An 11,909-nucleotide genomic window follows, 5' to 3' on the forward strand; every position below is an offset into this window, starting at 1 on the left:
TTTTAAGACATAAATGTGTTGCATTTTGTTAATCTCTTGTTTCCTGTTTTGCAGAGTAAGAACATGATACTAGACCAAGCATACAAGTATATCTCCGAACTGAAGAGACAGAATGATGAAATTCTATTGAATGGAGGAACCAAAGAGCAAGGTACGATGTGATAATCATTGTGTAATCACTTACATTACTTTAGATAAGAACTTATCTCCACCATAACTTAACATTCAGCAACTTGATTTCTCTAAATGTTCAAATTAGCTATCACCCAGGAAACCATCCTCCATTTTACATTTTTCTTAACTGCTTTAAATGCAACAAAATAGGACCATAAGACATTGTTATGAACCAGACCCCCTCAAAATACTTCAAGAAGGTAGCCTAGACCCTAGCTTTTTCTTATTTTAAAGACAAATGTAAAGTGTGTTCCAGGTGCAATTCGACAGATCAAACTACTCGACATTAAGCAAAAAACAATTTATTCAAACCCAATAGTTAAAATACAACAAAAGAAATAACTTAGAATAACAACTCTTTTGGAAAATGTAACAGAAGAATAGATATGGTACCTTTCTAATTAATTGTTCCAATATACTAACATCCTACAAGCACACCCTTTGGCAAAAAGGCAAATTCAGAAAACAGGTAATGTCTCTCATGTAGTCCAGCAGCCTCAGTAGAGAATCCACAGCTTTTGGCTGTAATTGAGAGCGGGGGAAAGCTAAATAAAATTCCTTGATCTGTGAGAGCTTGATCACATCCACTAAAGCTGTTTCTATTCTTCCAACTTGAGAAAGACCTCACAAGTTGTTTATCTTCTCAAAGACTGCCTCCCAGCTGTCACCCAACCCTCTCTCAAAGAAACCATAACAAAACACACCTCTAAAGTCACACCATCATCAAAATATAGAAACAGTGGAAGGCCACTAGTCCAAAGTCTCCTCTGCCATTCGTTGGGATCTGATATTACTCAATTTCTTGATTCCCATACTGATTAAAAATCTGTATAATGACTTAATGACCCAGCCTCTACAACCCTCAACAGTAAAGAATTCCACAGGTTAACTACTTTAGAGAAGAAATTCTTCCTCGTTGCAGTCTTAACTGGACAACTCCTAATTTAAGAAATTTTTCTCACATTCTAGACTCAACCTAGTGAGGTTTCTCTGGACAGCATCCAATGTCAGTATATCTTTCCATTCACAGGGAACTAAAACTGCTCGCACTATTCTAGGTGTGGTCTGACTTGTGCTTTGTATAGTTTCAGCAAGACTCCCTTGTTGTTTGTACTTCATTCCCTTTGAAATAAAGACTAAAATTCCATTTGCTGTCCCTCTTACCTGCAGAACTTGCAAGCTGCCTCTTTGTGATGTATGCACGAGGTTCCCCAAATCCAGATGTGCGAAAGCTTTCTGCAGTCTTTCTCTATTTAATTAAATTAAGCTCATTTTTTTAATGCTAAAATACACAGCGTTACATTTTCTCACATTACATACATACTTAACCTGATTAGATCCTTCTGCAGACTTTGTCATCTTCAGTTTGTGCTCTCTATCAATTATTATGTCATCCACAAACATGGTGATACTTTCATTTTCCTGAAGCATCAGAGGTTGAAGGGTGAGCTAACAAAGGTTTAAAATGAGGGGCATGGATAAGGTCAACAGGAGAAAGTGAGGACTGCAGATGATGGAGATGAGAGTCGAGAGTATAGTGCTAGAAAAGCACAGCAGGTCAGGCAGTGTCCGAGGAGCAGGAGAATTGACGTATCAGGCATAAACCCTTCATCAGGAATGTGAATAGCTATGGTCTTATTCCTAGGGTGGGAAAGTCCAAACCTAGAGGACAGAAGTTGAAAGTGAAAGAGGAGAAATTTAGAAAGGACTTGAGGGGTAACTTTTTCCCGCAAACAATGGTGCATGTATGTAACGAGCTGCCAGAGGATGTGGTGGAGGCGCATTCAATTACAAAATGTAAAAGGCATCTGGATGGGTTTATGAATAGGAAGAGTTTACAAGGATATCGGCCAAATGCTGGCAATTGGGACTAGGTCAGATTGCGATGTCTTATTGGCATGGACGAGTTAGATCTAAGAGTCTGTTTCCATGCTCTACGACTCATGGCTCTAGTTTTCTGTGTTTCTTGCACAAGTACTCCCAAGTCCCTTTGTACTGCAGCTTTCTACAGTTTTTCTCATTTCAGTTTAAATCCTGTCCTTTTGTTCTCCCTTCTGAAATGAACAACTTCATATTTTTCTACATTATACTCCATTTGCCAACATTTTGCCCAATTATTGAACCTATCAATAGTTCCTCTGTAAGTTACTCCTATCTCATTTGCAACTTGCTTTTCTGCCTATTATTGTGAAGATAGTCTTACGTACTTCAGAAGCTTGCTATATCATTTTTCCAAAAAGGAAAAAGCAGTTTAATAGTGAATGATGTTTCCTCCCTTTGACATTTTTGTTTCAAATGAAATGCTGGAATAGGAGGACATTCTGTTTGTATGCATGTTTATATCAGCATTAAGTTGAAAAGCAGTAACCTTCATCTTACTTCACCATAAATTTAAAATACATAATGAAAGTACAGTTTACGTAACCCATCAAAGTTGTAGGAATGTGACTATGCATAAGCTGGAGAACATCATTCTTGTCAGAATGACAAACATATGTAAGCTGTTTCATGAAGAAGGGTAATTCTTTCAGTGACAGGCGTAATGCCATTTTTGCTGTGTTGTAAGGGCAACTCATGAAACAATGTATTGTGAATTTCAGAATGATTAAGTATTAGGAAGGTTGACACTTAACATCTTGAAAGAATGTTAGTTAGAGAGGTTTTTGTCATAACCTAAGGCATGGGCTATGCCACATCCTTCAGAAATAGAAAATGATTTGTTTTTGAGAAATAGAGCAGTTTCAAAGAAAGGTCAAAATTGTTTCTTATTTTAAATAACATCAGATACTGAGACTATGATTAATTGAGTCCTGATTAACTTCAGATTAAATTTGTGTTCCTTTTGCAGCTGAAGAAATTGTAAGGCTTCGGAAGCAGTTGAATGAGCTACAAAAGGAAAATGACCGTTTTGCAGAGTTACTGAAAGCCAATGACATCTGCTTGCACGATGACCCTACCATTCATTGGAAGAGGAAATTCAAAAGTACAAAAGTTACAATGGTTATTTCTTCCAACCAAATGCAGGATGATATATTAGTCTACACAAATGGAAACCAGTTAAATGGAAATTGCCAGCAGGCTGCGGTACAGAGTTCGCCAGAACAGGCTCTGACCTCTGTGAACAATAGTACACCAGAAACATGTCTTGATATAATGGAGCCTATGGCAATGCCTGATATTTGTCCTTTAACAAATGGCGCTCGACTTCCGACATTGGTTGCACAGCAGGAAGTTCCTGAATGTCTTCCTACAACCAGGCCTTGTCTGAACACTGTTCAGTGTAACACCACCTCCAGTAGCAGCACTGTACCGAGTGTGCTGAATGTTTCTAGTAACAGCTCTGGACAGGAAGTTCTTCAGTCCGCCCTTCGCAACTGTGCATCAACCACTTTAGCTTGTTGTGTGAACACTTCTGCACAAATTGAACTGGAACATTCTACAGGCAATTTTGTGCCGAATACCTTGGAAACTGCCAACAGCCATCCTACACAGAGTGTTCTCAATGTTACTACTAATACTTGCTTTGCCTTGCCATTGCACTCTCAGCAGATTGGTATGCCATGTGCAGGGGTGGAGAACCCCAGTGGGATGACACCACAGTCATTTTTGGCATCATCGTCTGTGAGTAGCCAGAGACATGAGATGATATCAACAAAGTTTCCTGTTACTGAATATTCTCAAAAAATGTTGGCATCACATGTTTGCCAAAATGCTCCAGTGTCAGTTGGTGGTCTTGTCGTTACATCACCATCATTCAAACTGAGGACAGTGTCTAATGTAGGTATGATGTCTTGTTGTGCAATGGCCAGCTCATGGACTGTCTGTTACCCAGCCTGTACATATACTGGCATTTCAGACTCAAATAGTGTTAGTACGTTTTCACGCATGAGTTCTGCAGGAAATACACAAACAACATGGACTACATTACAGTTAGCAGGCAATACTGTGCATCCTGTCAGTCAGGGGTGCTGTAGTATGTTGCCAGTGCCAGTAAATGAAAATCCGAGCTCCCGAAGTACATTCTCCATTTCAGAAAGTGGCCAACTGTTTAATAATGTCACTATAGTTCCTTCAGGTACAACAGCGTATGAGGGGGTTTCACTCTCTTCCACATGCAAGCAACTCAAGCAGCAGGTGGCAGTCACTATGCAGCCTCCCCTACAACCTCTACCCTTGCAGTCAGTTCTAGCGCAGCCACAAATTCCAGTCCAGTCAGCTGCCAAAATGGTCTCATTGCTTCCTCCCTTGCAAGTAATTCAGATGACCCGCCCTGCAGGGACATCTGTCTCTTCCACTCCCAATAATCCGAATCTGATCATCCTTCAACCAGCTAATCCCACCTCACCTGCTGTAGTGAGAGGTGCCCTCAACAGTCAGGCACCAGGTCAGCAAATTGTTATTATACAAGCAGCCAATCAAAATGCTGTATCTGTAGTCCCAGCTCAAACGAGTAATAGGTTACCAACCCTTGACTCCAGTCAATTGATATGCAGCAACGGGAATGCACAGAACACTCCTAATATTCAGACAGTGGGAGGGAAGCACCTTGTTCACATATTGCCACGGCCTGTATCTTCATCTGCTTCCACGAGCTCTCAGCCCTGCACTACCGTGGGATCAGGCCAGCAGCAGACTATCTCTGTCAATGGTCAGTTATTTGCTCTGCAGCCACTAAAGCAGTCAGGGGTGTCCAGCCAGAACACTATGCAAATCATTCAGCCAACAACCAGTGCCGATCCAAATACCAATGTGGCTCTAAACACTTTTGGCGCATTGACAAACCTCAGCCAAAGTATCTCACAGATGGCAGAGCAAGGGGGCTTACAACTGAGTAATGACCAGTCACCCAGTTCTTCAGCTCCTGGCAAAGGCCAGGTTATTAGTGGCAACACCTCTGCATCTGACACCATGATGGCCAACACAAGCACAGATATTTCGAGGGCATCATTGTGGCACACAAGCAGTTCATGCTCCAAAACCTCCCCTCTTGGACCACCCTCTAGCTGTAAAACTAAAAAGCTGCAAAAGAAACCCCTCTCTACAAAACAAGGAGCCGCAAGGAAGACCACATGTACTGGGAGCAAATCAAAGGTGGCTGCCAATTGCATTCAAAATAACAAATTCATTAAAGATATTTCATTGAATTCACTAACCAGCGATGATCAAATTTCATCATCACAAGGTTTAATATCCCAACAATCATCACTGTCTCAGATTCCAACATTAGTGGTAGCTACAGCGGCCATTTCTGTCCCTTCACAGGAAGCAGTGGACACCCAGCAGCCAGCGGCCAGCCTGTCTCAACATGTACACCCACCACATTTAACAGAACCAGCAGTGGCTGAATCATTCTCTCAAGAACAGCCTGACATACTGTCAGAAATTTCAGCTGCATCAACATTAGTTGTATCATTACCATCTTCTTCATCTCGAGGTGATTTGGTAAAGAATGTTTCATGTGTACCATCCTCTCCATGTGTAATCACAGATGTATCAACATCAGTTCCAACGTCATCACTGTTCAGTTCAAATGCAGCTCTTCAAGCATCAAGAGCATTTTCAATAGACAAAGGCAGTGACTTGGTGGATTTGCAAACTGCTGTAGCAAATGTTTGTCGCACATCTGGGATTACTGGTGTTTCTGCACAGTTAGAATCTCTTGCAGCTGCACAGCAGCAGTGCAGCGGGTGTGACAAAGAAAAGAGCCAAGACTGGCACAAAGGGCGATTAGAAATGAGCAAGTTTGCAACAACTAAAGAAGTTAGTAATCAAGTCAGCAGTAACATGATTCATGGAATGACACATGGAGAAAAAACATCATCAAATGAGAAAAGCTCCTTGCTCTCTTTTGTGAAAGATTCCTGTGCTGACAGTGAGCTATGTGTTGACAGTTCTAGAGAGACCTCAGCCGGCATGTCGTTTTATGAAAAGGACGAACCCCATAAAGACATATTGTTGGTAAGCACAGAGATTGAAAGTGGTGTGCAGCAGCAGCTGTGCAACCCTGATCAAGAGAGTATGGGAGGTTCCTTAGTTTCGCACCGCCAGACTGAGTCACCCATGTCCACCAGCTCGGGCAGTAGCCGTGGCTTTTCTGTTGCCTCTATGCTGCCAGACACCACCCGAGAGGATGCATCTTGCATCAGTACAATGTCCAACACCTTTAATAACTACAGCTTATCTGAGCCAAATGACATTGTCGCCCTTGCTGCTAGAGCAATCTTCGAACATGGAAGTCCAGGCAAAAATTTGACTTCAGACGTTACTGTATGTGATGTTCAGGCCAAAGCTCAGAAAATTCCCTTTGCAGATAAAGAAGTGTGTGCAAGTCAACAATCTGTTAAAAGCCTGAGTGTTAAAGAGAATAGTCCAAACTTGACAGAGGCTAGTGCAGCTGAAGGTCAAGTACAGCAATCACTGCCAGTGGATACTAACTCAAAAGGAATGCCCATTACTAAGACTTCAAGTTCTGTTGTAAAAGAAATCTCAAATATGCCACTGATTTGCAAATCTTCTGGCTCTGCTAACCTGAGTGTTATTAACCATGCCTGTCACAGTGAAGCTAATCAAATGCATGTCTGCTCATCAGGTGAAACCCTACTTGCAGAGCAGCTTCCAGTCTGTGCTCCAGCTGACCTTTGTAGTGAAGCCACTACATATACTGAACAGTCTTCCCAACCCACCCTGTTAGCAGAATATTCTCACGAGCAGCTAGATTCTGTGAAAGGTAACTCGCACTCTTCTCTTGTTTTGGAGCCACATTTGAAGCAAAACAATGAGAGTCGAAAAGATGCAACAAAGCGGACTGGGCCAGATGACCACTTGATCTCAACAGCAAAGAGACAAAAACAATGCCAGAATGCAGCCATGAAACTTGAAGGAAAGTCCACAGTAAGTACAGTTCCAGAACAACGTATTTCCGAATGTGGTCAAACATTTATCAGTCAGTTGCCAACAAATTCTTCAAGTTTATTAGTCTCAAGTAGTAATCCAGGACACGCAGATAGTCTTAGCCCTTTGTTCCCACCAACTAACTTCCCAACTTCAAATGCGACTGAAACTTTAAGGCCAACAGAAGCTCATTGCAATGTACAGCCGCGAATCCAGGAGGGACAAGGACAACAGCTGCAGCAGCATGTGGTATCCCAGCAGACGGTCTCCTCGCAGACTGGCCTGAATGTCCACCATGGTCACATGTATTACAAACACCATCAGGGACAGATACGAGAAAGGAATTTATACCACCTCCAGCATCAGCTTCCACACAATGAGAGCTCAATCCAGCCCCATACTCACGGTGCCCAGCAGCCCCGCACTGCACAGCAAGAAATCCAAATGCAGAAGAAACGAGGGGTCATGCGAGCGAGTCAAGCTCCTCAACTATCAATACAGCAAAAGCAACATCCAAGTGGCAGTAGTCAAGGACGCCAGAAAGGGAATCACCATCATCACCATCCGCACCACCACCATCAGCAACAACTTCAGCAAATGCCACATCCACACTTTGGAAATTCACAACAAGATAAAAGGTGTGACAATTCTGTGACTAACAGAAACCATCACAGCAGTCATAATCAGAACCTCCACAGCCAGGATCTCATGCACCAGCAGCAGGATAATGCGAGAAGTGGGCCTCAGGGGTCCGTGACCCCTTCAGAACAAGCTGGGCAGTCTCGCATCCAGAGGTTGTTAAGCTCAAGGTCATTGGATCAGCAGATGGCTTCTAAATCCAACGCCGTGTCACGACCTTCAGAAATGCAGTTTACTTCTCACAGACAGGAGAGGAACAGAATTTCTAGTTATTCTGCAGAGGCTTTGATCAGAAAAGTACCTTCAAATGCAGAATCCCGAATGGGAATGGCAGTGCAGAGCCCTCGAAATAATCTGGAGCAGTCTGAAATGCGAACCTATCTTGATTTATCAATAAACAAAAACCTGCCTGTTCACAGCTTGCACACTAAGTTGTCTCTGGACCATTGCATAAATTCTGAAGTTCAAAGCCTTCCTGACTGTCCTCCTTTTAAAGTGAATGTGACAACTCAAGGTGTTGGCACTTTTGAGGTGCAGTCGTCAAGGGGTAATGAGATGGTTAATAGTATGCCAGCACACAGAGGAATGCAATCACATGGCTTCAAGCTGGGTCAGGGTACAGTGACTGAGAGGCAAGCCAGGTTGCCTTATTTGCCAATGCAAGGGATCTCATCAGGAAGTGGAGTTTCTTTAAGAGAGAATGAAGGTTCCTGCCATCAGAGCTTCATGCAAAGTCTACTAGCTCCTCCACTCAATGAGCAAATAGGTCCAAGCCAAAGGTCAGTGTCAGAACACCCAAGGAACACACAGTGTCTCCCTCCAGCCACTATTGAATACAGTTGCCCATCTGCAAGAGAAGGAGTTCACATCAGAAGGGATGGTGAGCTGCAGAATCGTGAAAGCTGTGACATGACTTTAGGTGCACACAGTTCTAGAAACAGCTCTTTAAGCATCTCCTATTCAAATCCTTCCTCTGTGGCAGACAGTCAGGGCCGGAACACTAGTCCAAATGTGTCAGCTCAGAAGAACTCCCTCAGAATGAACGAAAGTCAAGGAAGTAAGTGTCACCCAAATTCACAGGTCTCTCCCAATGTGCACGGAGCGGTTAGACCAGTGATGTCTCACGCTACAGTTTCCCACGGTGGGAATGAACAAGGGCACTCAATTCAGCAACCCAATTCCTCAGGGGTTACCCAGCGTGTACGCCACCCAGCCCAGGAGGGTTCAGCTTCCAAGATGCGGCAGACTGATCGATCTCGCTCTGGGAACCACAGAAGTGGGAATGTTTTTGAGCATGGACTTCAGTTGCCCCTAGCGTCCAGTGGCAGCATGATCCTTGGTCGTCAGCAGCCAGTGGGGGCTCGGACAGGAAGCATTGTGCGTTTTATGACTGATGGGCAGCAATTACCAAACGATAATTTAACTCCTGACCAGCACTCGCTATCTCAGAACTTTGGATTCCCCTTCATCCCAGAAAGTAGCATAAACCCTCCAATTAATGCAAACCCATCATTCATTCCTCCGGTAACCCAGCCGGGTGCAAATCGTACCCCGGCTCTCATACCAGTTGAACCACAGAATCCTCTGTCCTCATTTTACCCTCCATACTCTCCAGCTCATCCCAACCTTTCCAATGACCTCTCCATCCCCTACTTTTCCAATCAGATCTTCAGCAGTCCAAGCACGGAGAAAGCCAACACTGGGGGACTTAACAACCCGTTTGGGTCCATTCTCTCTCCCCCTCGGCCAGTTGGCTTCCCGCAACCAAACTTTCCCCTTCTCCCTGAAATCCCAGCCAGACCTATGGCCAACACTTCTAGCATCACCCCACACCTCTCCAACTTCAACCTCACCACTCTCTTCCCTGAAATTGCTGCTGCTCCCCTTGCCCCAGATAGTACAGCCATGCCCATGTCACCTTTGTTGCCTTTAACCAACCCAGCTCTTTCAGATGTCTCTAAACAACACTCGAACCGATCTGCTCACAATATAAGTCACATACTGGGCCACGATGGTAGCTCTGCTGTGTAGGATTGGATGCTGCTTAATCTTTATTTTTGTGGGACTGTTATAGTTGCACGTGTTTTATTGAGTGGTCAGGTGGATTACAATCTGTTTGTGGGTATTAGTTGTCCACCTGTGAAGTCCAAAAATGATCACTACCCTTCCTCCTGCCAGACCCAGCATCACCACAATCTTTAGTTTTGTCTCCTTAAACATACACTATGTTGACATATGCAAGATACTTTGTTTGCTATCATTTGCAGACATATCTCAGTGGGGCCTTTGAGGTGAGTGAATTGGACAGGAGGAAGATGAATACAGCTATAATCGAGTGGTCACCTACTGTTACTGATACAAAACATATTTGTGTGCCACACAAAGTGCTGTTCATAAGGACAATTTTCGGAACCTGCAGGCAGCATAATGTGTCTTGTATATATTGTATTAGTATAGGTTTGCAATATATTAATGGTTCAAGGCATTCATAGGACTGAATAAGCATTAATTTGTAAATAGGTGGGAAAATGATTAGTGCACCATCATGGCAGCAGGTATTTGTTGGGTCTGATGTTTAAACATTATTTTGAGCACAGAGTACTATTACAGTTTGTGACTAGCAGCTTACCTTGCTGCTCTGCCTGTGTAAGAAGAGTGAGTTTTAACACAAGCTTTTGGCTTTTTCATAATGTCCCAAACATATGTCATGCTATTATAAAACTCGTGGAAGTACAATCAGTTTCTCGATTAGGATAAATCTCTTCATGAATTATGCCCATTAAATCAAATTTGCCTGAGTAAGTTTACTTAATTAGACAATCGATTCCTCCCCCCACCCACTCGTATTTAAAATTCTTCAGACAAGTCAGGCTGCCATTAACTCAAGGTGAAGGGTAGACAGAGGGGAAACATTTTAATACAGAATTTATTTTGTGGATGAGGTGCTGAATAATTTGAGTGTTGTACAAGATATTTAAATAAAAGTTCTAGTTAATTTCCATATAAATGTACTGTATTTCAATTTGAGTTATTGCATGGTGTTTTAATGAGAAGCGATTATCAACCCGCTCCACATGAACCTGCCTGAAATTTATCTTGGAGAAGGTTAAAGTTAGAAATAACGGGCTTTCACAATTGCATCTAACTATACACTTCGGTAATCACCAGCCCGTTTCGATCTGTATGACTGCTCACCGATTAATATAAATAGATTACACTCTGCATTTCCAGTAGGGGTCAGGATTTACCCTTTGCAGATGGCCACTAATGCATTTATATTTTTGAACAGTTTATAGTACCTTGTGTATCTCAGAGGCATGAGCAGAGGACTGAATCTTGCAATAAACTAACATCTTCTCCTTTTACTTGGGGCTATAGATTGGAATCTCCACTGGAGTAGATTGTAATCCCGATAAAGGATGACAATAATTCCAATTAGAATAAATTTGAGACATTCTTCGCCCTCATTGTACTGTATGCCTGCCGCTATTGTGAATCATAATTAACAATTCCATTGGATTAGTCCATGAGGATCTCTGGTTTGGGCCGGGCAAAAGAATTAGTCCTTTGTGTTAAATAGTGCTCGTCTGAAGTTCAGGTTAACGTGATGGTCTCTGATCTCCCACTGACCTGGGAATGACTCATTGGGTTGTTTTAAAAGCAAACGGTTATGTTCATCAGCACTGCGACGTGTCAAGAAATTCGCCGTGAAATACAAATGCCGAGGAAGCTGAAAGTCGTCTGTGACCCACGTACACTAGTTCCAGAGTATGGACTCGGGTAATCCTGCAGTTGCAGAGAAATAAATGCAAAGTGACGATTAAATTTGATACACAATCTTGATCCTCCACGCTACAGGAATTACGACTGACTTTCTAAGTTCCTCGCAGATATCTTGGTTTTTATCGAATTAGATTTCTCTTTTGCTCAGAACACTATCAAACTGCTGTAATTCTGTACGCAGGCAGTCTGTTGTGTTTGAACCTGTTTTTTTTTAACTAGCTTACAAAATTGGTCTGTATCAGAACACGAAAAAGTAATTGAGGCAAACCCAGTTAGGGTACACAGAAGCAGCAAACTTCCTGTGCTGTGCTGTGAAACTCGGAGCCATTGTTATGTGGGGAAAAAAAATCAAGTTGCGACCAACTCCATTTATTGGGCTTTTGTAATATAATGTGTTGTACAGTGTGTTTTTAAAAAAAAAC

The 11,909-nt window shown here is 42.6% G+C and overlaps 1 protein-coding gene across 6 annotated transcripts in view; it reads left to right on the forward strand.

Moving 5' to 3' along the window:
• LOC122550483 (basic helix-loop-helix domain-containing protein USF3) overlaps positions 1-10,711 on the forward strand; it is a 57,265-nt gene extending 46,554 nt beyond the window's left edge. For all 6 annotated transcript variants that reach the window (XM_043691257.1, XM_043691259.1, XM_043691261.1 and 3 more), the window contains 2 exons: positions 55-151; positions 3,023-10,711. In XM_043691257.1, coding sequence (XP_043547192.1) covers positions 55-151; positions 3,023-9,735 — 6,810 coding nt within the window. In that variant the 3' untranslated portion in view covers positions 9,736-10,711. The remainder of the gene's footprint in view (positions 1-54; positions 152-3,022) is intronic.
• Positions 10,712-11,909: the final 1,198 nt, after the last annotated feature.

Source organism: Chiloscyllium plagiosum, chromosome 6, assembly GCF_004010195.1.
Source record: "Chiloscyllium plagiosum isolate BGI_BamShark_2017 chromosome 6, ASM401019v2, whole genome shotgun sequence".
NCBI lineage: Eukaryota > Metazoa > Chordata > Chondrichthyes > Orectolobiformes > Hemiscylliidae > Chiloscyllium > Chiloscyllium plagiosum.